The sequence below is a fragment of the Chanos chanos genome, chromosome 4, assembly GCF_902362185.1.
Source record: "Chanos chanos chromosome 4, fChaCha1.1, whole genome shotgun sequence".
Lineage (NCBI taxonomy): Eukaryota > Metazoa > Chordata > Actinopteri > Gonorynchiformes > Chanidae > Chanos > Chanos chanos.
Window position 1 is genome coordinate 40,369,248 of NC_044498.1, and position 26,361 is coordinate 40,395,608.

Here is a 26,361-nt window from a genome sequence, read left to right on the forward strand (position 1 = left end):
TTAATCATTCTCATTTGTTTAATTTGTTTGTCATATCCCTGGTCTGAGTATCCTCCCAAGCTCACAGTCTACCATTCACTATATCCACACAGCTTTCTCATTTTAATGCTGATGGAATATACGGTCTCGGAATGCTGTCATTTCATTTTTAAACGACAGTTGGTTTGGTAATATTAATTGGTGCACTAACCTCTAAACTATTAATAATAATAAGTGTAATCAAAAATAATAATGGGACAGAATTAAGTCTACCTCCTGACTTTTCTTATGTATTTTTGCATAGAAATGTAGATATATTTATTTGTGCATTAAACAGACAGGAGGTTGTTTAGGCCTCTAAGAGAATATTACAGAGGTGTAGCTGTTTTAGCCCAGTGTGCTATCATTTTCCTCATCAATCACCGTTTATTGTTCTGCTCTGAAAGTTTACTCTCTGTTAAAAGTGCACTTGCTTAAGGCCCCAACAAGAGCACAGAGGGGTGACTGCCTATAACGATATTCAAATAAACACTTGTGAACCCGGCTTTCAAATAGCGGACCTCGCAGGCAGCCGCACAGTCCTGTAGCTTAGCAACACTTTTCAGCTCCGTCCACTAGCACATCTGTAGTGCCATATATCAGAGCCTGTGCACCCAAAACATTCCAGCGAGCAAAGAGCAGGTGATTTGTGTGCCCCTCAACTGCTTTTTTTATTAAATTTTCATCTGTGATCTAAATGTCCTCTCAACTAAAAGCAGGGCCTTTTAAATCAATCATGCTTCCCCAGCCTGGCCCTGAACCGAATTACGAGGCACATGGACATTACTGCACTAACCTTCTCCCAGCTAACCCCTCATACCTGGTTCACATATATTGCTCCTGCACTAACACATGGACAATCTTATGTCCAAAGATTCTTAAAAGTGTTTAATAAATGTAATACAACCTATATAGTGTTGAAGAAAGAAGCCTAAAACAAAACCAGGTGTCTCACTATGGCTAGAGACCTTTTTGGAGGATCGTAGACCATAAAGATGGTGCATGATGCTGCTCAACATGTGGAGCCTGCCTCTACGCAATCCCTGTTCCCATTGTATATTGGACAGTTTATGGGCTTCAACATCATTCCTCTGGAAAATGGACTGAGGCCATACGTTATTGTACGCTAATTTATGGCTTGATGTTTTTTTTTTTTTTTCATACGCTCTATCAGAGAAGAACAATAAAAGGAAGCAGGTGTTGCTGGAATGCAATGCCTTTCATGTCTTTTATCTTACTCTAGAGAGAGAAAGAGAAACTTATTACAGTCTTAGAAGGTAATACATGAAAGTGTTTGACAAATTGTCAAATTATGGACTGGTTTCATGACCCTGAGTCGGGTCTATTTACAGCAATGGTACTATTTCATTTCTCAGCTGGAGACGACAAACAACTAAAACCTGAGAAAAAAGGAGAAATAAATCTATACAGCAAATCAAATAATAGATAGATAGATAGATAGATAGATAGATAGATAGATAGATAGATAGATAGATAGATAGATAGATAGATAGATGCAGTAATCTGATATTGCTGTAATTTTTCTGCTGAGGCTCCTCCTTAACATTCCTGTACATGTGGCCATATTTACAGCCTGGTGCTCCATACAGGGTCCACCTTAACTTATTCTCTATAGAGGAGGTTTCAGCAGCTGTTTTCTGGTGTGGCTGATGGGGCTTGACACAAAATGGCGTGGCGAAAATTCTCCTCCTTATTCTAAGCTGTCCGATGCACATTTTATACAGCCTAATATTTCATTAAGCCAAACCATTTTCATTTAGAGATACACTCCAGATAAGAGTTATAGTCTAAACGTGATGAATGGCCCGGCCTCTTCCCTCAGACTCCGGTATGTACACACCATTCTGATAAAAGCCGAGGGAGCAGGTGTGTTTGGTTAAGATGTAGCCGTCAAGTGGTGTGACATGCATGTCTACATTTATTCAGATGAATGCCATATCTGCACCCACAAGAACACAATCTCAAGCAGCAACTCTTTCCCCATCCCATTTGATTTAGCAACATGTCAAGTGCCCTTCAACTACATACATACCATGAACTGACCAAAGGGTGGTTTGGGAAGTCATGTGCCCTTGGTCAGAGAGGAAATCCAGGGAGCGGGATCTCAGCTGTAACACAGTGAACAAGACCTTGATAAAACGAGATGTTTGCAGAAAGTCCTTAAAGTCAAAATATTTTGATTAAAGGACAAAATGAGCCTTACTGTGATATAGATTTTAAGCATTTGTGCTGTGATTTCAAAATCTGTTAGAGTCACATCATTGTAATGAGGTTCTTTTCTGCTCGTAACACCCCAATACACATTTTTTGCTGTCAGATCAATATGACAGAGGCATGAATAAAAACATATTTAAAAGGGCTAATCAATGAATGTCTCTAAGAGTAACTAGTTTTTATTTCACTAAATAGCCGTTCATATATCAGCATCGCTACCACTTTTTGATTTCCCGGGAAAAGGTCCTCTTGAAATCTTTTGTTTCCAAGGTAACAGGAGGAGGAGTTCGAACTCCAACCTTTAGCGTCATCGGCGGATATGAGGAAGTAGGAAGTTATACAGAGCTGATGTGTAACATCACATTTTTTCAGCAAGCTAAAATATTCCAGACTCATTGAATGTATGTATGATTTCCAGTAGGGACGATACCGCACATAATCGACAACCGGACTGAATGTAACTTAATGGTTATTAGATATCATTTTTCACGCAATGTCTTTGCCGTGATGAAATGATTGTACAGGTAAGCAGAGAGTTTTTCATTGTAGTATTTTGATACAGAGCAGAACTATTTGCTAATACGCTAGCCTATTTAAATCACTGTAGCTAACTAGCAGTCTGTCAAATCGAATGACTTGATTTGTAGGGCTTGGCATCTTAGAATAGTATTATGTCCATCATATATAATAATAAAAATAACTTAAAGGGTGGACTGTGATGAAGAACCAGCCAGCTAGGACTAAGAAATAACACATTTCGGAGGTAAACTGTCTGTGTATTCTGTGATGTAGCTGAATTGCTGCAAATGACAGCAGACCTTTTTACGAGCCCTTTGTCGTTCTTTTCCCTGTTACAGGTCACTTGTCAAATCAGTGGTTTGTGGACGTTTCCGATGCTTGAAATGATAACAACCGTTTGGGACTCGTTAATGGTCTTTTAAAAAATGGACTCTGCAGATGAATGTATATCGCCAGAGTTTTGGAATTTCAACAGAACAAGGAAACTTGTTTCACTCAGGGTATCTTTCAGCATCCGAGCTGCACTGTTGTGAAACTGTCGGCATCATGTCCAATTTATGACTGAATCGTTGTACTATATACGGTACCCCATCTCGACCTTTCCCTAATAAGAAAGTATTTATATTCATAAAGCTAGACCACCATGTCTTTAGCTGAACAATCACAGAAGTGGTTTCCAACTCATGTCCAAGTAACTGTTCTGCAAGCAACAGACCTTCAACCTAAGGGCAAGAATGCCACCAATGATGCCTACACCATCATTCAGCTGGGCAAAGAGAAGTACTCTACATCTGTGGCGGAGAAGACACTCAGCCCTGTGTGGAGAGAAGAAGCCTCATTCGAACTGCCAGGTTTACTGTTAGAGGGCAACCCAGAGATTTATGAGCTATGCCTCACCGTTATGCATAGGTCCCTAGTTGGCATGGACAAGTTCCTGGGCCAGAAAACAATCAACCTGAATGAAATTTTCGATAACAAAGAGCGGAGAAAAACAGAGTAAGTGCAGTCATTATTTAATTTTTAGCCTGTTTCCTGTATGTATTGAGAATATCTTTGAATCATGGTCTGGAATATAAAAGCCTAGCTAGTGTCATGCATTGGGTCAGAAAGGTAAAATATCACATGCAAACAAATGAAGAAGTGCAACCAAAATGAGGAACCTAAACAGAAAACATTGAGCCCATATTCAAATGAATGGAAAGTCACCCCAGGTTTAAAGGGTGAGGTGTGAATCCAAAAAATGAAACCCACAGAACCCAGCACAGTAATGGAATGAGTAATGGAATGCTAATCCCTTTGCCATTTAGCCCAGGGTTACGGTCAGTGCTGGATTGGGTTCATTTATTGTTTGGGGGTCTTTAAGTAGACAGGGGCATTGCGTGAGCGCTTAACAGAAATGGTGTGATAATGGTTATGTGTGGTGACTAAACTGTAGATCATACACCCACTTCTGACACTTGCAAAAAAAAAAAAAAAAAAACCATTCAGCTATGTGGCATCAAGTCAAATGAAAACCCTTCAAATGTTTTTCCCTGTCTCAAAGTGTGCAAAGGGAAACATTTCAAAGCACTTTAAATATTGATAAATATCATATGTCCTGTAGGCTTAGGCCTACATAATATTTCCATAAACTTGAGATCAGCTTTACTGCTTGAGTTCACTGCAGTTGCCATTCCCCTTGTGTTTTGCTGTTGTAACACTGCAAAATGCAAAATGCGCACCTGCAAGCTCAGTGCTCTGGAAAGAGCCCTAACTGTGCATTCTGACGTCTTGGTGAGATTGTGTTTCAGGCAAATAATGAAAATCATCCACGCATATCGGATACACCAGGGAAAAAAAACAACAGGGACGCGATGAATATTGAGCCAACAGTGGCAGTTTCGTATAACAAAAACTGCATTTTGCTGACTAGTTCGAAACCTTGAAAGCTGTGTCTCCTGACCAGATATTTTACCCATTCCAGGACCTGTATTGTGTAGGTACATGAATGAATACTTACCTCTAGGTAGTACTCCTTTTTATTTTAGCCTGAAAGTGGTTGAACTAGTTTAGTGAGGACAATCTTAAACGTGTAGTCTGATATATATATTTTTTTTCTGGTCTGTCTGGATCCACTGATTGTTCTCCAGAATGGACATACAGTGACAACCAGATTAACTTGTTTTACTTTTTTGGACTGTGCAACAGTAACTCAAGTTATAACATGTCTTTTGCACATTTTGAACCCTGCCAAAAGCATGTTCATATTAGAGAGTCAGCAAGGTGTTGCCCACGGAATTTTGCTTCTCTCATTTCTTTGTTTGGCTCTGACCAGCTGACTCATACCTTTATCTGTTGAATGACAACCGGCCGTTCTCACTCTGAGTCATCAGGGCTGGCCGATGTCATTCTTCTTCTGAGAGGCTGATTAAAAAGAACTGCGGGGTGGCTGAGTAGAAATGCTGTAAAAGCACCTGGCCTCTCGGAAATTGACATACAGTGTCTGTTTAAATGTTGGGCGGTTTTCTCAATCAAAGCTTGATCAGATGAGAAGAATATTCACTCAGTTTTTAAACCAGAGTTTGGAAGATACACCAGGCTGCGTTGAATAATTAAATCCCCTTTGTTCGAGACATAATGCCAAACGTTTCCCTTGATGGGAAGTCCAAACACTTATTAGTGAAATGAGAAATAAAAGGCAAACACTGGCTGTTAGAACGTTGTCATCTGTCTCAGATTTGGAAGCTCAAGGGCTTGGCATTCACCAGTTGGATTTCTCAAGTGAGACGACCATAATCTACTGCAGGAGTGGTGCCTGCAGGAGCCCATTTGGCCGAGTGAGCGCATGAGATCTGCTGGCAATTAGGGCTCATATCATCACCATGCCAGCACGTTAGCCAACTGTTACTCGGCCACAAAGTTGAGCTCACGATACGTCATAATCAGCAGAGGAGCGCTTTTATTTATTCAAGCCGGCAATGATGGTGCACCTTCGGGGGCTTGTCATAACTCAAACGAGTTCTCCCTGACTCGGTTGACACGACCACCAATCTCTCCCAAGGCAGCTCACGTTCTTCGTCCCCAAGTGGCTGTCCAAGTTAGCAGGTCCCACGCTAACCCTGTCCATCCTCGAGGTTTCTTTGACTGACACGTTGGGAGGAGAGTCCCTTTTTGACATTTGAGTCGACGGGGCTAATTATTGCACACCTGTGTTTGTTGATTGTGTGGAGGTTCCCAGCGGTCAGGGCAGAGTGGGAGTATTGTGGTTCCAGGCAGAAGGAGGTTTATCTTGGCCTTGACATTCATGTGAGGAACTATGCTGGCCTCCTTTCAGCACTCTGTCTCTCTAAGTCATGCCCAGATTAGTGCACCACCTCTGGGCTTCGCACCAGGCGAACCCTAGCCACTTGTTCCAAGGCACCTCTCCCACCGGAGAGACATCAGCCAAATTCCAGTAGTCTAAAGAAACTTTTTTTTTTCTCCTCATGTTTCTGCTCCTTCACGAACATGTTGCCAAATACAGACTTGTTGAATGGAAATGGAAGTAGCTTGGTCATACCCTTATAAGCTTGATGAATATCATTGCAAACAATGGAATGTATTGGTAAAATGTCTAGGTCATGCAATAGGACTTTGCATAAGAGTTCTCTGTACGTGGGCTAATACATTGGTCTTAGCACTTCAGAATGTCAGCACTCAGACTGTGTGGATGTAAGAGTGTTGCTACATTGGTTTCCTGCGATTTGTACATATGAACTTGAGTAAGAGAATCCGACCAGACAACTTGAAGCAGACAACCTAAAGTCCCTCAACACTGTGAACAAATTCAGTTAGGCTTTAACAGTGTGTGTAATTTACTTAGTGCACTTGAAATATTATTTCAGTAATCTCCAAATACAGACAATGTAAGCAGCGTGGAACAAAGGCCAGGTTTGTGTAAATGTCACACACCTCTTTTTTTTTTCTGACAAGTAAAGGCACCAGTCACATGACTTCCAGCAGAGCAGGCCGAAGAGGTTAGGCAAACAGAAGCTCGAGAATAACCGAGATGGGAAGCATTACTCAACAGTCTTTGTATGACCCGAACCAGCACAGTTACCAGGGACCTCTGTTTATCCCCAATATAATATGCGCTCTCAGGCAGGCGAAAGCTTTCAAATGGACTTGTCTGTGGATTTGTGTGAGGTGAAATTGGGTTTCTCTGCAGACAAACAAGCTGCCCTCGTCGTTCTATGAATTATACATGTGGGACGGAGTCTGAAAGAGACATTTCCACAAGGTTTTTTTTTTTTAACAGAAAGAGGAAACGAGAGAGCGGTTGACTATTTCCATCTGGTATTAACAGGCCTTAAAAGTGTACTTCTCCTTATGAAGGCTCTACAGATCACCACAAACACTTCTCTCACCCATGCATTATGTCCCTGTTTATGGTCCATTCAGTGCTTAACAGTGGTTTAACATAATGTTAACTTAAATTCTTATGTTCACGCAGTGATGTTCTCCATCATTTTCACACCTAGTAGATGGATAGACTGGATGATAATAGTGCTTAGAAACTGTTAACACTCTTAACACGTCATATTTTGACTCATCACTTTGTGGTGGTCGCTTTTTGTTCTGCTGCAGGGTAGCTACTGTAATCTGGAATCATAATTGCAAGCAAACAGTTCAACGGAATATTTCTCGCATGATTCAATTTGGTTTCACATCATAATTCCTCTTAAGACCATTTGCTGATGCATCTTCATTGGTGAATGCATGGACCAAAATATTTTAATAAGCTTCTTATTGCTGCTGAATCACAGCTGCGGACAGAGAGCCTCCACAGATCTGTTCTGAGCCACACAGAACATTTGAACCTTTAACCCTGAGTGTTAAACCATTATTAAAAACCAATGAAATACTGGAATGGATGGGACTGTCACAGCTGTATTTAGCTTTCTGTGACCTATCAGTGCTGTATTTAGCATTTTATTGTAAGCCTGATTCAAAATGGCAATCTTTTGTGTGTTACACTGTCGATAGAGTCATCCAACGTATTTTGGAAACCCTTACTGACCTTTCGCTGCATATTTGTGCTTGTTTTGACCCAGATCTTTTCCTGTGGTGTGTAATGAATCTAGGCCAGGTAGCCAGAGTTAATATTTCTGTGTTTCATTTCTTTCTCTCTCTCTCTCTCTCTCTCTCTGTTTTTTTTTTTAATCTGTTTTAATTAGTTGGTACACGCTTGACTCTCGGGCTGGGAAGAAGAGAAAAGAGCGAGGGAAGATTCAGGTGAGTATTCAGTTCATGAGGAACAACATGACAGCCAGCATGTTTGATCTCTCCATGAAGGACAAGCCACGTTCGCCCTTCACCAAACTCAAGGACAAGGTGAGAGGTCGCAAACACGACGGCATTCCCTCCGACACCTCGTCAGCTATTCTGCCCCGATCTGCCCTGAGCGATGCTTACCCACACCCGGCCGGCCCAGGCCCGCATCCTCACCAGAAACCCATTCCAGAGCCCAGACCGAAACGCTCTCTGCTCGTAGGCACACAGAAACTCTCGGCAGCTCATTCCATGTCCGATCTCATCGGAACCCATTTCAGACCCAAACTGGACTCCATGAACTCCATCGAAGAGACTGGTAAGACTATGCATACAATCTGTTTTATACAACTTTTAGCTATTTTCTGATAGCACAGTGAAAAATAACCATGACAGCCCAGTGCTGCATGTTTTTGGGCTTACACTTTTTTGTGCTTTTCTATACTTTGCTGTCAAATTCAATCTCCTTTTTTTTTGTTCACAGCTACTGGTTCACCCCACCGCCGGTCCCAGAGTGAGGTGCCAGGTTACCACGAAGATGAGACGCACAGTGATCCATTCTCTGATATTGGAGACAATATGCCGCAAAAGTATGCCACGCTGCCACGTAACCGCAACCCTTTTGAGGGTGACCAGGGGGCGCTGTGGAGCGGGTCCGATCGGAAAGAGAAGAAAGAGAAGGTCAGTTTGTTGGAGCGAGTGACTGGAAAAAAAGAAGGGAGAAAAACGAGTAACGGCAGCAAATCAGGGAGTTCCAGCGACCTTCGTTCTCCCAATCCATTCAGCACCGAACCAGTGGGCGAAACCAACCCTTTCCTTTCGCACTACAAATCCAGGTATTTGTGACCACTTCAACAGTACAGATCTTTCCAGAACTGTTTCCAGCCCTCCAGAAAATACTGCTGCTACCACTGAAGTGGTTTAAAGTTAATGTGTTTTGATGTTTCCGTCCGATTAGTTAGGGACGCTGCTCCAGCTGGGGCTTTGTTTGTTTCTGATTTGTCTTTCTGTTGTTATTCGGTGTCCATCCATTTTTGTTTCTGTGGAGCGGATTGAGAGGGAGTCTTCATACTTGTTAGCTGCTAAAAAAAAAAAAAAATCGTTTCCCGATAGTAACAGAAGCATCTGGGCGAAAAAAAAACAAGGGGTCTTTTCATTTCAACAAGTTTAGATTTGCAGATACTTCACAAATATCCACAAATGTATCATAAACACAATGCTCCTGTATTTCAGCAATCCATATACTGCTGTTTCCACTTAAGAATAAATGTCCTTTTTATAGCCACAAAAAGTAACACCCTCACAACATTTTTTTTTTTCCCAGCGGCAAGTACTAGTGCAGCCTGCCTGGGAGCCCCCTGTTTATCTGAGGGGAAGGTGTGTTATTAACTCGCCTGTGTCGAGCTTGGCCGAGCGAACAGGGCTCTTTGAGTCCCAGTAATGAGATCTGATGGAGAGATTGACCAGTCAATTAACAACTTATCTTTGCTTGAGTCACTGCTCTCCTCATCCGCAACCAGCTAGGCACCATCTGAGATCACAGGTCATTGAGGAGAGAGGGAGAGAGAGAGAGCACAGGAAGAAAGGCGCATGATAGAACAAGCTCAGACAGTCAGTTTTAGTGGTTAAAGGCCGCGTGTGAAGGCATGGTTTTAAAACAGGGTCACTTCACAGCATGGTGAAGATGCCAGAGGCAACATAATTGTAGTTTTTTGGGGGGGTTTTTTTCCTCTAGAGAAAGACAAATCAAGCTAATGTCTGATTCATTACAGCGGCCCCGCTGTTTTACGGTGCAGTGGGATCTCAGGGTTTCCATAATGTTTGTGATTGGTGGTAACTAGCGGTCGTTTCAAACTGTACCTCTTTTTTTTGTGGTCAGTGATGCCTGCAGCTTGCATGCGTAGGAGGTGACAATGTGAGAATTTACTTTTTTTTTTTCTTTTTTTTTTGCATGTATGCAGTGACCCTCTTTATATGCATTTTTTTTTTCAGATGAGGTTGGATATTTTTTTATACAGACGGAACCTCTCATGGGCCAGTTATTCTGCTATTTACTGTGTATTAAGCGACTGCTTACCGGTAAAGATGTCGGCTCGTTAGCTTGACAGCTTTGGCGTTTCAGTACGATATTGTTGGTCTGACTCTGTGTATTTGGTTCCATGCTCTGGCACGCTCAGCTCTGTGAAGGAAATGAGTTGTTTTGTTTATTGGGTGGTAGGTTTATGATCTGTTTTCTTCTGATCCTTCACAGTGACAATATGAAAAACCGCACCAGCAGTGAAGACCTCGCTCAGAAGCGCAGAACCTCTCCAGAGAAGAAAAGTGTAAGAGAACATCTGAAAATGATGGCACTTCAGTTTCTCTTCTATACTACAAGTTAGGATGAATTTTTTTTTCTGTTGTGTAGATAATGATGTCATATGTAATCAGGCTTTATTTGAATGTGCTCTGAATAGTGGTGGGTATTTTTCTTTTTTTTTTTTTTTTTTCTTTTTTTACAATTATATTGATTGGCAAAGTTTTCAAACTGGCACCAACTTTTAATTGGTGGTTTATTGGTAGGCTGTTGGACATGGACCAGGATGACACTGATCTCACATATGACACCCTGGAACGAGTGCCACTTATCTAATTAACAGCTGGTCAGCGTCTTTGATCTGCACGTAATGTGAAATTGTGTGATAGTTATTAGCCAGTGTCCATTAGGTTTGTAAAGAGCCCTGTGTTGCAATCCGCGCACTCAATAATTGGTACTCTGATTATGAGTAATGTACAGTGTGTCATATGTTTAGATTTACACAACGGGTGAGACACAGTCCGGTGTTAAACTGATTGTTAATGCGAAATTCTCAAGCTGCGTTACAGCAATAATGGGCCTTTTTTCCTCACAAACGGCGGCAGTAGTTCTGTTTACTTTGTGAGAGCTGCGAGTGAAATGATGTTTAAATGAGAATCGTGGTGCTGAAAATGGCTTTCCTCACCCGTCTCTTAGGATGTGTTAGCGCCCTGTCCGTGAAATGGCGTCTCTGGCACTATAAGGCCCTAATTAAAGGCCGAGGGGGAGGGAGAGGGGCGAGACATTTCAAAAGGCTCTAGTTTTATATTCACAGCGCAAAGGCCCTCATTAGCGTCAGTAATGAGACAACTGGAGAATGCCAAGTGGACGTCTTATCTCTCACTCTCTCTCTCTCTCTCTCTCCCTCTCTCTCTCTCTCACACGATTGGAGAAATCCGGTTGTCAGCAGTTTGCTGGTTCATGGTCATTTCTTGAGCTCTCTTACAGACTCCACTAGCCCACACTGGGTCCCTTTCTTTCATTATTCAGTCATTCATTTAAATGCTCTCCTGTGTTTTTTGTTATTCCTTTTCTCACTTTTTCTTCCTATTTTATCCCAAGACAAATTTGTAATATACTAAAAACAAGTATTGAACATGTAGGCAGCAAGTAAACTCGTGCTAGTGGCTTGAATACTGAGGGGATTTATTTAACATCAGTAGTGAGTTTATTACTACAGCATACTACAGTAAACCATTCACATCAACACTTCAAACCCACCTGTATATGACATGCCTTATTTTATTGTTTTTCCTTGATTTTGAGTCATTATTGACAGCTTTGCTAGCAGGTTTATTTGAAAAGTATTTTGATAAACGGTTCTGCTGTAGTTTCTGAAAACAGAGGACTGCCCAAATCTGTCTTACTGAAAACCGTTAGAAATGCTTCTGGCTCTCAGAGGAAGACAAGCGAGATAAGCGTTAAAGATGCAGAGGCCATCTGTAACACGGCTCTTTTTAAAGTTTTGGACACGTCTGTAGATTTTTCGCGTCATTAGGCGGTTTTATAAGGAGAAATGTGTGTGTGTGCGCCGTTGTTTCCCCTGGGAAAAGCGAGGGAAGGCCAGATTCTTTATTATTGTTATCTGACCAGTCTAATCTTAATGTGCAGTTCTTGTCTTCTCAGCTGGTCAAGGTTCCTAACTGGGTCAGAGAGAGGAGGAGGGTTTCAATCATGAAGATTAAGAATTGGGGATCAGACAGATCATTTTTCTTACTTGAACTCACTCCATAGGAAATTATGAGGACACTAACAGTGGTATTTTAGGGGTGTTTTTTTTCCACATGTACGTGCTGCGCTAAGCAGTTGACAAGTGCAGTTTTCTTCAGCTCAGGGCAACAGATTGCTAAACACAAAGATCGATCTCACCCTGACATATTATGAATGTGGGAATCTATGAATTAATGGTTTTCAATCACAACTAATTAAATAACTTCATATAATTTGGCTTTGAGATGTCACATACTGGCGAAAGATAAAATATGTCCTTCAACATGACAGCAACTCTAACACCTCTAATTAGTGCATTTAACTATCAGCCCTCAAGTGTAGAGAAACAGACTCTGAAAAACAGAACTCTGAAACACAGAGGTTCTGGTAAACAGGACGTTTCTTGTCAGTGATGTGAGCTGAAGGTCACTTACATATTAGATCAGTAATTAGTGAGATCATGGATATAAAACCGCATGCCACATGTCAGATTCAAAGCCTTGACATTACCAGACAGTTTGATTAACTTTTTAATTTGCTGTTCTCACACAGTGAGACTTCCTGCTTTTGTGTAGTGCTTTCTTTATTGGAGTTGCATTGGCATTTGTTGTTTGCTCGTTGATTTTGACGCTATGCTGTATTTACTCAGGTTTACTGATGCTACCATACGATCATCATTTGTGTGCTGTATCCTTAAGCTGCTTTATTCTTCTTTTTTTTTTTTTTTTTTCTTTTCCAGTTATGGGAGGTATCGTTCGGTCCACTTTATACAGAAAGCAGAGCACACTGCTCATTAAGTCTAAACTCTGTAATCCACAAAAAACAAAACAAACAAACAACAAAAAAAAAACTACAAAAGGACTGGATACGTGTAAATCCCATAACAGCCACGTTTCTCATGACAACCACATTTTTGTCTCTCTTTCTAGGACGTTTCCCAGATGAGTATGGCAGCCTACTCTGGTCTCTCCTTTGAGGAGGTGGTACAGGAGCTGATCAAACAGAAGGAGGTGGTAAAGAAGAAAGACGCTCATATTCGTGAGCTGGAAGACTACATTGACAACTTGCTGGTACGCGTGATGGAGGAGACTCCAAGCATCCTGCGGACCCCGTACGAACCCAAAAGAAAAGCAGGGAAAATATCAAAGAAATAGAGGTGACCATCTCAGCGGACACCAAGCACTTCTGTTCTAAGCAGTGGGTGTCAGATAGAGTTCCAGAAATCGTGGGGGAAAAGTGGAGTAACCAAATCTTTAGGCAAAGAACACAGGGCATATTAGTGTATCAGTAATTTCAGCCTACGAGTTTATTGAACCTGCAGTGAGATTTGAGGCCGAAGCACTCAAACTATTTGTTCAGATGCCAAAACCTGTGAAAACTCGGATCCAAGCACTATGTCAGTTTGCCCTCTATTAGAATGACATTCTAAACCTAAAGTGTCTGCTCTGCTCTGTAGATTTACAGTTAGGGTAAACATGGATGCACTGTTTTGTTTTTTTTTTCTTTTCTTTTTTCTTTTTTGTTTTTTTTACCAATTAACATTCAAATGGAGCTGAAGGAACTCATTGAATGGGACCAATCTCTTGAGTATCTTATTTGCACCATCAAAAAAAAAAAAAATGTATTTAAATTCAAACCTAAATGTTACACTTAATAATTTTCACTCACAAGCCGTGACTTCGGGACTTCACTCTGTGACTAGGGTTTACTGTGACTCAGCTAATGCACTTCACAAAAACGATTGCCTGTTTGTACAGGGTCTTTTGGTGCGTCACCATCACAAAAACACATGTCGAGATGATCACGATTCTGTCAAAGTCTAGTTATACCCGTTTTATAAGAGAGAATGTAAAAACACACACATACACACACACAGCTGACTGGCACCAAAGTAAAGTCTGTGTGAGTCATGTGGATATGTCAGTGTTGAAAGTGTTTGACCGGTCCGGTTTGTTTACTGAATGTTTGAGAGCGTGGTTCAAACTACTATAAAGACCCCGCGGTGGAGAACTGTGTGACGACAGGGTAATTCTAAGATGACCTCCCACAACCTCAGTGTGTTTACACTGCTGTCTATGGAGTAACACACAAACTCCCTTCCATGCTGTCATGATGACAAAATGCTGTCATGGTAGCTGTTGCTTAGTTACAACAATACTGCAGAACAATTGGTATGATTTTTTTTTTTTTTAAACTAATTTTAATGGTGTTTGTCAGTTGGTACTTTTTGTTTTTAAAGGAAACGACACACTGGGCTGGTACACAGAATTACACTACTGAATGTTTACCTGCATGGATCAAAGCATAGTTATGTAATTACACTGGTTTCGAAGACCTTGCTCTAATTCACAAAAAAAAAAAAAAAAAAATGGATGTTAATATGGCTTTCCTAAGTATGCGGCCATTACATAACGGTGAAAATGTGATTTGTGTCCAAGTGTGTGTTATGCTGAAATGTCTCTCAGACTAAACAAAGTTAATTTTTGTCTGTTGACACCAGGGTACTTTAAAACACACACACACAACTGAAAACCTTTTGCTGTTACTGCATGAAACAGTGGCCAAGAAATGAGGTTAGAAAATGCTGTACCTTACAAATCTGTCTCAGCACTGGTGCCTACACAGCAGTCATCATCTTGCCTGTGGGGAGTCTTGGTGAATGCTACATGTCTGTAGTCAAGGGCCAAACATGTTGCCTCACTATCAGTCACCATCACCATCACTATCCTGTGGAAGAGACAGAAGAATGAATGTGAGTCATGCAAAAGCCAAATTAAGTGCAATATACCCAATGACAGTGAGGTACAAAGAAGACCTTTACCTTCTGAAACACTGTTTACATGTGGTTTTTGGGACTTTTATTAAAATAACCATCTTGATTTTAAATGTGTTATAACATGTCTAATGTTGCGCATAAAATCATTGTTACAGGGCCACTAAAAAAAAAAATATATGAAAGTCTAAAACCTGTCAACTTTACAAAAGTAAACCTTTGATACTGTACAGAATTGGTGTGAATTTATCAAATGCTTGCATGTAATTGTGAATTTGGAGTAAAAGAGAGAAAAAAGATCCACCAAAAATATGTTTCATGAAGTGTTGAAAGGTGGGAATGACTCAATTCAAGTTAATTTGGTTACAGTAACCAAACCACCCTAAGTTTCACATTAAGCGGTACTCATACTTGCTCTGTATATATAGCTTTGCAAATAGAGTAGTATTATGTACTTCAATAGACTAGTGAGTAGACTGTTGTAGTCAGAACACTGTGTATTGGTTTAAACCATATGGGCTTTCCCTTTAGACCATAAGATGTGGAGAACAATAAGAAAGTGTTGATTCCTTTATGATGATGTGCTGATGTTTTTCCTCACTGTGTAAATTTTCTCTTAGTACTTTGCTGGAGGAGGGGTTTCCATTTTTGTCATTGAGTTCATGTGCAGTTGTTTACATTCACAGTGTTACATAGAAATGTCACGGACAATGCGTTGTCCCACACGCATGAATAGTCACTTTGATAGAGAAGATGATTACAAAGAGTTTTAAAAAAAAAAACAGGCAAAACAACAAATTATAATATGTTATGGTGATGTTATTATTGTTAACAGTTTTTTGACAGCCTAATGTTCACTGATTATACTGTGGATCTGTTTGATGCTGAAGAGAATTTGGAACATACTATGCTGGTTTTCTGAATATTGATTAGGCCTAGTCACTGTTACTGAGTAGACCTCGCTTTTTAACATTGTTGGCAAGACTAGGTGCTGTCCTTTTCCATGTTTAAAAAAAAATAGTATTGGCCTAATGTTTTTTCCATTGATGCCGCTGGGGAAAATGGGAAAATTATACAAACCCTAAAACTTTACCCTTCAGTGAAAAAGCAGTCTTTTTCTTAATGTTGTTTTCATTTTGGCTGGGCTAGTTCCCCCCCGCCCCCCCAAATATTTTGCTCTTTGCTCAGTCTTGTGTTTTATTAATTGAAGTAAGACATTTGAAATTATTGGCAAAATATAGCTTTATTTTATATGAAATGTCAGCTTTTTGAATGAAGGTCCCTGTCATTAATACAATGCACTGTTTTGGTTTGTTTTTTGTTTGTTTGTTTTTTTTCTTTTTGGTTGTTTTAATCTAAACTTCAAAGTCTTCCGATTTGTGAGCGTTGAGTTGTGCAGGCAGCACCACTGAATCATCGTCCGTTGTTTCTTATAAAGCAAAGCAAGCTTCTAAACCTTCTGTTCAGGTCTCAGTCATATCTCAAAACATCCTGATGTATATAATTTGGGTTTGTTAGACACACAGATACTCAGTGCTTAAAATATACAAAAATCTCTATTGCCTGCTGCATCCGTCAAAGCACTTTTAGTTGTTGCTGTCTCACAGGAATGGAAATGACTATGCATATCGGTTCCGAGCTATTGTTTGTGCTTGTTCTGAATGTACTTTGATCTCTCAGCAATGTCTGTAATCACAATTAGAGGGGAAAAATACTTGTGCCAGTGTGGACCAACTGTTTGTCTCTTACTGCTTTACTCTGCTGTGTTATTATCGCTATTATAATGTGTCGCATTTCTCCCCGGTGCACATCAAAACTGCCATATGCATCACATACAGTCGCACTGAAATGACATGATCAACGGGGGGGACAAAAACGTGAACCTGTCGGATGACGGGGAAAAAAAAAAAAGGCAGCGAGTCGTTAACGGTTAACGATCACGCTGATTGTCACTTGAAATTTGCCGATTGTTTGTGCTGCTTCCAGCGTGTCGGTGTGTTTTGTTTTCTCTGAATGCAATAACAGCTCTCATTATCTTCTTCGCCCCAACCCATTGAGCTTGAACGATGCCAAGTTAAATTGTAATTAAATCTCTATTTGAGGAAGTGGAGTTTATGGTTTGAGACTTCCCGCGTCCCATCGCATTCCAGTCATCACTTTCGGGGGCTTCGTGAAATGTGTTTACACTGGACACTCCCTCTCTTTTGGGGTTTTTTTTTTTACCCTTAAAGAAATCTTGATTATAGTTGTACTATGATCTTAACAATGTTTTATTGTTTTTCAAACATGATTTTGGCTCCATTTCATTTGTAAATCGGAGATTGGGTTGTTCAGTTGTGTGGGTTTAGGTGCAAATATTCATGATTTTACAACTACGTGTCACGAAGAAAGTGACTTCAGTGTCCAGTTCCACAAAATTTCATGTATCTGAAATCACCTGACATTGTTTATTTACCATATATCTTTTAACTGTGTAAAATTGTTAAACATAGTCACTAACGCACCTGCTCGTTCAGTGTGTGAATTTAACCTGATCAAATACACTCTGTATTGTACATTGTTGCCCTTTGAATGTCTTTTTCATCAATATTCAGCAACTGGAATCATAGAGAAATGCACTGTAATTTGGTTTTTCATCTTATTATATTTTCTGCTATCCACATAGAGTAACACCTTTTTTTTGTACACATCAGTATGTACACTTTGTCCCACTGGAATAAGTTATTATTCACACAAGAGTCTTTGTGCTTGGCATGAGGCACAGACATAATGAGAGAATGAAATGTGTTCTGCCCCTTTTAATACCATTCTGAAGGCACAAATGATTGTACTGTCCTTTTCAATAAACACACTCTACTTTTTAAAACATGTATTCTCTTTTCCATGAGTGACCATGTTACCCATCACAGTCCAGATTGGGTTACATTTCATTTATGTAAGATTATTGTGAATTATGAGTCCTGGATGTGTTTGGATTTTTCCCTCCTCAGCTATTTTCATAAAACAAACTTCACTTGTTCTGAACTATAATGAATTCATGTTTTTTAAAAAAAAAAAAAAATCTATATATAGTTTCTACATATATTTTACATAACAATTCTGTCAAACTATCTAAACAGATATGGTTTCAAACTGTCAGCTCTGTAAGTGTGGGTATTCTACCTCTCAGTCTCCTTTTTGCTGGTGTTGCTTAGCGTAGCAGCGAGCCTCCATGATGCTTCCTCTTTTGGAACAGGATTGTTGGAAGCAAATTCCCATGCCTTCCCTACAAAAACGTGTTGTGTCTTTTGTGACGAGTTTGCTCGTTAAACTGCCCCCTCATTTGCTTATGTGTGACAGGGGTTTTGTGAAAGAAGAGAGGACAAGCGCCACTCATGGTGTTTACAGTCTCCACCTTTTGTGGGGTGGTGTCATTGCACCTTGCTGAAAAACTAGCAAAAAAAAAAAAAAAAAAAAGAGAGGACCCACCGACAGCCTGAAGGAGGTAGTCACTCGACCAACTGTCGTGATGAATGGATAGCTCCGCGTTTTCTCTAAAAGAGAGGAAGATTATTAACCACATTCCCCATTGACACATTTAGCTCTCTTGAAACTAGACATTAGAATAGCCCTCACATGAGTGTTCTTCTAAAAGGTCCGAAACAATGGGCTCTGTAAGATATCGTGTTTTGTCTCTCACTGGATAAAGATGCTACAGTCTTCACATGAATAGCTTGTTTAGCTGTTTGAGATATTTCAGGACTCCAGTTTTATAAATAGTTTTTTTGTTAAACTGTCTAGTCTTGATTTGTCACTTTGTCACTCACTGAAGGAACATTTTCTTACTCATTAAAGAGCCATAGAGGAAATTTAAGGTAATCATTCCTAAAAAGGTTCACTCAGTGCAACCTTTGCTCCAACCCCCCGTCCAATGACCTGTTTTTGACGTGTGGGAAATGTTTCACCGTAATTGCAAAAAGAAAGTCATTTGTCACTTATTGCTTTATGAGTGAGATATATTCCTCTCTGTGTTCACTGATTTCACAGTCTTAAAAATATGTTGTTCCGTGCCAATTGGCTGGGATTATTTTCTTTTCTGTCAAAGGTGAAACATATTCCTAGGTTCAAACTGTGAATAAAAACCCCCATTTACTGGTTTTAACACTGATTAAATTGGTGTTCCATTACATACTTACTAAAGTTAAACATTACATAGGATTAGGCATGAAAAGTCAGAGGTGTAATATTTCATGATGTGAATGGTCCATCATTTTCAACCAGTCACACCATTACTCATGTCTTTAAAGGGACAATAAAAGCCAGACTAGTTTATTTGTATATGTTGTGCAAATCAAATATCAGGCATGTATTTTTATTGTTTGTTAGGAAACCTTTCTTGTGGTCTTTTGTATTTCAAATCTGGATTGCAATGTGAAATATTTCGCAAAAACAACAACAAAAATGAGGTGTCTCTGTTTGCCTTTGCATAATTTAGTAATGACAGGGGGAGCGAGTGGGCAGCCCGGGATTATCCGTCATCCATTTGCTCTGCTTCTAATCGAACAATTACAGCAGCATTTACACATTCATCAAAAGATAGAGTTTCCCTTGAACTGGTGGGCAGTGGATGGCACGTGTCTCTTCCTTTTGACCATCTCTCAGGCCTGGAGGGCGTCTGTGGTTTAATGTGATATTTCGTGAAACGCGATCGCTTCTGTACCGGAGGGAAACCGCAAGGTGGACCGCACCTCGTGCTCGTCGGACACGGCACGCGTGTGTGCCCTGTTGAGCCACACACACGTGTCCGATATAGGGATGCTTACAGGTCACCTGTGCTGTCCTTTAAAAATAGATGGGCGTCTTGGCTTGGGGATCAGTGTCACCACGGCACGTGTCTATTCAGGGAAACGCCTGCAGGGATTTTGGGGGAGAGACATATGACAGGGAGAATGAACCAGATGGATGAGACTCTTTTGAAGAAAGACATGTAGATGGACACCTCACATTCAAGCTTCAACATGGAGGAGCACAAGCCAGCTGTCAAGTTCAATTCCCCCAACCTACCCCACACTTCCCAGTCCTTTGCCCAATAGATGGTAAACTAATCTGGACGAGCACTTGGTTTATAGGGAAGCTCTCATTAAGATGGGTGTCAAATGAGCCTCTCTTCATAGGAGAGCCCCCCCCTTCATCAGGCCCCTTTGTGTAAACCATTGTATGGTTTATTGCTGCCATGCGTCCAGGATCAGGTGAACAATGGCCAGATGACACCCTAGGCAAAGAGAGGAGAGAAAACAGAAGCCAGGTAAGCCTATGAGAATGCCACAGTCAGAGCTGTCCATAAGGGTACAAACCAAGTCAAGACTGGTCTCAAGAAGATACTGTCATGACTGGGGTTGTCTACATGAATCAGGCATAACAATGCAAAATTTTGTAAAAAAAAAAAAAAAAAAAAAATCTCCCGAAATGATGGCTTTAGAGAGAATATATTTCCAGTCACCCAAACTGGACATTTAGGACTATGGTGTAAAAATGATTTGCTAGTCATTTTTGGAGGCCTTTGTCTTAATCTTAAAACACAAAGCCACATGAGGGAAGTTAACCTTGCACTAGTCACCTACACCTCATCCGAACCCCTTGAACAAACAAACTTCAAGAAAAGCTGTGTCCCATCCCTAAAAAATCCAGAAGACAAAAAGGGAACGGTTAACTTGGATGACTCTTTCAGTTCATAATCTGGGTTTTGAAACTGAGAACAGATTAAAAGTTTAAGTCTCTAAAAGCACACCTGGGTTGTTTGTGCCACGTGGCAAGCTTTCTGTCTGTCAGCTCAGGTTTCTGTAGGACTCTTTGTGACCCTCTCTTTGGGGAGGATGCCTCCTGTCCATTGCCATGGAAACACAAATATGCTATACCTGAGGGCTGCAACAGGTGACTACCCAGTAGAGCCCCCTTACTGGATGATTTCTTCAGAGGAACAGATTGATTTCACACCATCATGTTAAAAACCTTTATCGTTGTTATTATTATTATTATTACTATTATTATTATTATTATTATTGTCCTCTGAATCACTAGCCTGGGTGTTGCCCAGTGCATGCTAATTTCAGTCCTCAGGGACCAGCTATTTTTCACATTTGTTTTAATTCAGGGCCTGTTTTCCAAGGGAAACTCTATTATTTGATTAATTATTAGATAACTCAGCAGATATTCATTCAAGCAAAACTGTAACACAGTCTTTCCTTCAGTGCACCTGTTCGCTGGACTATTAGCTCTTTCCTAATTTTTGTTCCAGATCAACTAACTCTGCTTGTCAACAAATTGCCAAAACCCAGTGGTAGAGTGACTAGTAATGACTGTGGAAATATTAGCAGATATAATGGAATAAATATGTCTAAAAGTCCTGGGTTTTCATAACCCTGGGCTTGGAAAGCTGTGTCAGACGTTTTACCAAAGAGGTATGATATACAAGCCGACACAGTAACACAAAAGGCCCTTAGGCTAAAACTCATCATGTCCCATAAGAGACTCTGGATTTAAAACACTACTAAAGAACACTCCATTTCACTGAAAACTGAGAAACTAAATCTGCTGACAGTGATGTAGGTCTTTTCCATAGAAAAAAAAAAAGATGAAGAAGAGGAAGAATTTTGAGTATACTCATATACAGTCTTAGAGGAGGAATTCTTTTTAGGGGAACTTCTCCACACACAGACTGACTCTTTGAAAAATGAAGATTGTGAAAGATCTTGTTTAGGTTTTCTTAAATCAGATGTGTAACATGACTGATATGTAGTCTTAAATAGCTAGCCAGCTGGGATATATAGGTATAGACAGCTTTACCTGCAAAACCTAATATATTTATAAGTATGATGCAAAACCTAATATATTTATAAGTATGACAGCCAGTACCTGGAAGCCTGTGAGTATAACAGTGGTGATTGTTAGTGAGTGTGTCATTGTGTTTTCAGGTCTTCATAACTGTATTTGTGAGTGCATAGCTGTGAAAGAAGGAGTGTAATTTTGTCAGCATAGATTTAGTTGTGTATGCCTGTAGGAGTGTGTGTGTCTACAGTTGTGAGGGTATGCAGGTTTGTATAACTGTAGTTCCTTGTAGAGTGTGTGTATTGTTGCATGTGAGCCAGACACAGACAGGTCGCTCACATCTCCTTCTCTGTTTTCACCAGTGCCTTTTTTGCAAAAACTCAGTCTAAACATAGAGTAATACAGTCAATCAATCCATTTTCCCTGCCTGCTTTGAGCATGAAATCCCAGCTGGAGTACCGCTAAGCTGCACACGTACCAGCCAAATTACTCCGCCGGGAATTACCCGGCCATAAATTCTGATTTGTCAGAAGGGTGGCCGTATTTCACCGCGATTCCTCACCACTTGTTTCTGTTACCATTGTAAGAGCTTGTCTCTCTGTGGGACCGACTTGTACGCTATCACGACTGACAAATTTAATGGTGTTTACATCCAAACGTGGCCCGAAATGTGGGCGGAGGCAGGAGGAGGAAGTGGAGAGGAAGAGAGGCACCCCGCCATGCTGAAACAGGTCTCTCGAAATGAGAGATGTGTGAGATGTCAACTCTCAGAGCCACAAATAATCATCTTATGTCGATGAATAATCCTCCGTAAATGTAGGGCAAGTTTAAGCTTGCCTCTCTCTCTCTCTCTCTCCCTCTCTCTTCTTTCAGACAGTGCTACATATTGTCCCAACACTTCTCCAGCACTTCAAGCCTGTTTGAATGTGACTTAAACAAACATGTCACGTCATCCCCATAAACACACATAGCTATTAAAGATAAGTGAGCAGACACGATAAATTGAAGGGGCTGGATTTAAAAGCGCATTTAGAATGGCCGCGTCGCTCCAAAGACAACTAAAGGCGGCTTTTGGTAGTTGTTGTTGTTGGTTTATGGAAGAAAAACATTAATTTTCATTTCCCCACCAGGCTAGTTTAAGATTAATTGTCACATTTATAATAATTTCTGACCCTCCGTTTATAACTGTAAAATGTTCTCCAGGTCAAACATTTAAATCGTTTTAACGGTTAGATTGTTGGGTTTATTTAAGCTTAATTTGGCAAGATTCGCTGACGTTTTCATAGAGTTTAAGCTTAAAGCCGTTGTGAGATAACAGTAATGTGAATCCGAAATGCGTTTCCTAATTACTGCTGACGCTGTAACGTAGTTTGCTTATAAATGATCTGACCATTTATTAATTTATTTATTTTACATAAAAAGTGAGTGAATTGTATTCACTGTAACAACACACTAAATACGTGCATCAGTTTCAGCTGTTCTGACAACAGCTGAAACCGACAGACAATGCAGAAAACTGGATGGAAAAATGAACGAAACTCTTTCAACACGTTATATACTGAATTAGATAAATACGTTAATTTTCTTTAGCAGTTCGTGAGGATTTATGATTAACTCAACTGGATGAACTTCAGATTGTGCCTTTATTATCTTCCTTCAACAGTGGCAAATTGTGGAAATCAATTTCTATTTGATCAACATAAGAGCGCTCGATCCTTTTTTTTTCTTCTTCTTCTTTTTTTTTGGGGGGGGGGGGGGTCATGTCACTCAGTAAAGGGCTGGTACTAGCTACCCAATTTTTTTGTGGTTGGCATTGGTTTGAGAACGCAAAAGTTAATCTGCGTTTTGCAACCATAGCAACAACACGAGTCACTTCCTGTTATGTCTCATGGCGTGGAATTGCATTTAAAATCCGCCATGTGGGAAGCAAATAGAAAGTGGATTATTCAAAGTAATGAGCAACTACTGAGTAGTCAATATGTGTATGTCAGTTGCCCCAGAGCAATGCCGGGACATCTCTGAGGACAGATTCAGTCATGGCCATGGCTCCAGCAACAGGGATGAACCCCCAAAAAACAGACAAGTCTGGTCACCTTACTTAAAAATGATTCCTATAATTTTATGCATATAATTGTTTCTTCATGACCTACTCTGTTGGACACTGCAAGGCTCTAGGGATTTAGGGAATTTTATAATGTCACTTACAACCTGCAGCATTTCAATAAGTCTTCAGCAATGTCATGACTTTTCAGCCATTTTGTACCAAAATGTTCAACACTTCTCACGAAATTACAACGTCTTAGTTCATGAAAACAGACAAAGCCCCAGTAAAGTGAAAAGCTAGAATAGACCAGTAGCGGTGGACCATATATGGTATATACTAGTATATACTAGTTCTTAGCTGTGGAGACATGCAAAATATTGCCAAAGTCTTACATCTCGTTACTAATTAAGACATATAAACATGGAGGCTGGCTCTTGACTCATCCTCACATCCATCCGCAGTTTCTTGTTTCTCGTGCCGTGTTTGAAAAGTGCCAAGGGAGACGGTGGTGGGAGCTGGAGAAGGGGCTGTGCTCTGGCCGCTGTTTGTGCACAGTGCTGGACTTCACATGGGCTGGCAAAGGAAGGAGCGACACAACACCTAGCGCCAGTAGCTAAACAGGCCAGAGTTTTGAGCACTGCGCTTGTCTGTATGAGCACTGTGTTTGTTTGTCTGTGTGTGCGTGTGTGTGTGTGTGTGTGTGTGTGTGTGTGTGTGTGGCATGTGCACATTTGGCTATTGGATTTGTGAAGAGAAGAGAATGAGTGAGTGGTAGGGTACATGCATGGGAGAGAGAGAGAGAGAGAGAGAGAGAGAGAGAGACTGTGTCTCCCTGTGTGTGTATCTGCGCATTGGGCTTCAGTCATGCTGCCGTTGTGCCAATATCTTTGGATGTCTGGCTGGCTGCTCATGTCTGCTTACTGAGAGAACCTCTGTTTAAATTTGGTTCCATAGACCAGACCAGGCCAGACAAGCACCAAGAGAGGGCAATGAATGATGAACTCCGCGCTAGTCATTTAGCTGACAGGATATGACATCAGACTGTGACCTGGCAGAGAGCTTGGCCTGAGCACTCTGTGTGTAAATGAGTCTGGAAACCTGTAGATCTTGGCTCTCTATGCAGGCTATTGAAAATAAAAATAACTGTGCATTCTCCAAGCCCTTAATCGTAGCCCTCATTGTTATTGCACCACTGAGCTAAAATAAGAGTATTAATAGACTATTGTTGCAACATTACATGTCTCAACTTTAGCTTTTTTCTTTCACTGAAGTAGTTTGATGATATAGTTTGTATCAATACAGATTTATTTACTTATTTAATTTAATTAATATCTCCTCTACAATTTCAGTGAAAGATATGACCACTAGAAATGTTTTAGAAAACTGTACATATACATACATACATACATACATACATACATGCATAGATAAATTGTACATATATTTAAAACTATCTTTAAAAAAAACACCACACACATACCCACATTCAAATAGCAAACATGTCAGGCCTTCTGTCACTCTCCTCTGTGAACTCTGTGTCTGTCTCATTTTTATGCTGTAAAATATCCCTTTATATGTAGATACGTTATGTAGTCTGAAGTGAAGGACATAGTAATTGTAATGTCTCACTCAGAGGTCAAATGCAGAGAGCATTATTCATTCATTATGTGTTATCCATTAGTCATCAGTATGTAGACTTTGTAGTAGTTGAATCCCATATGAAGAGTAACAAAGACTTCGAAGTTCTGATTGGTACTCATTAGCCTTTAGCAATAGCTTCCTATTCTTTCACAGAATGAGGGACTATTGCTAAAGGCTAACAAGCACACTCACACACACAGACACGCACTCACAGACAATTTCCTCATAGATGATGAGTTCATACTTGAAATCCTGCTACTGTCACCTCTTTCCTGAAGATGTCTTAGATCACAAGCATCTCTCTCTTTTCTCTCAGTGTTGATGTCATTTCTCTCCATTACCCCCTTCATAATGGCTTTAAATCTCCACAAAGCCTTAACAGTCAATCTCCAGTGAATACTGTAATTTCTCTGCATGCATTAGATGTGTCAAGGTACTTAGTGTAATTTCATTTTTAATCCTTCTCCCAGCAGTTAACAACAGGTGATATGATTTCTCAGTCACATTTATGTATTTCCTTTTATTCTTCCCTTTCCCCCCTCACAATAGCGTAATTGTGTGATTTGGATTAATTCAGTCATATTTCTCTCTCTCTCTCTGTCTCTCTCTCTCTCTCTCTCTCTCTCTCTCTCTTCCTGTCTGCTGCTGTGGGTTTGAGCTGCGTGTGGATAGTGTGTAATCAATGCGCGCTTTGCCTGGAGGAATGAGACTGAGCATTCTCTCTCTGGCTCGCCGATGAAAAGAGGAGTCTGCGAGCGGAGCCACCCGTTTCTCGGCGGTCCTTCATTAGGGAACAGAACAATTAACCAATTGACCAATTAATTAGACTCCTCTAATCTACAGAAAGACGACTGGTTGGCTGAGGAGATGCACTGCTGTTTCTGCTGCGCACAAAGAGACGCTCCACAGGCTCTCCTCCTCACAAGACCAAAGTTAAAGGCTCTTTAATCAAATTAATCTGAGATAAACAATCCTTACTGCTTCTGGTACGGA

At 40.5% G+C, this 26,361-nt stretch overlaps 1 protein-coding gene across 1 annotated transcript; it reads left to right on the forward strand.

The window, feature by feature from the left end:
• The first annotated feature begins 3,386 nt into the window (after positions 1–3,386).
• rab11fip2 (RAB11 family interacting protein 2 (class I)) lies at positions 3,387–13,502 on the forward strand. Its single transcript, XM_030771365.1, has 5 exons — positions 3,387–3,768; positions 7,968–8,380; positions 8,546–8,897; positions 10,313–10,409; positions 13,036–13,502. The coding sequence occupies exons 1-5, from the start codon at positions 3,416–3,418 to the stop codon at positions 13,258–13,260; spliced, it is 1,440 nt and encodes a 479-aa protein (XP_030627225.1). The 5' UTR covers positions 3,387–3,415; the 3' UTR covers positions 13,261–13,502.
• The last annotated feature ends 12,859 nt before the right edge of the window (positions 13,503–26,361 follow it).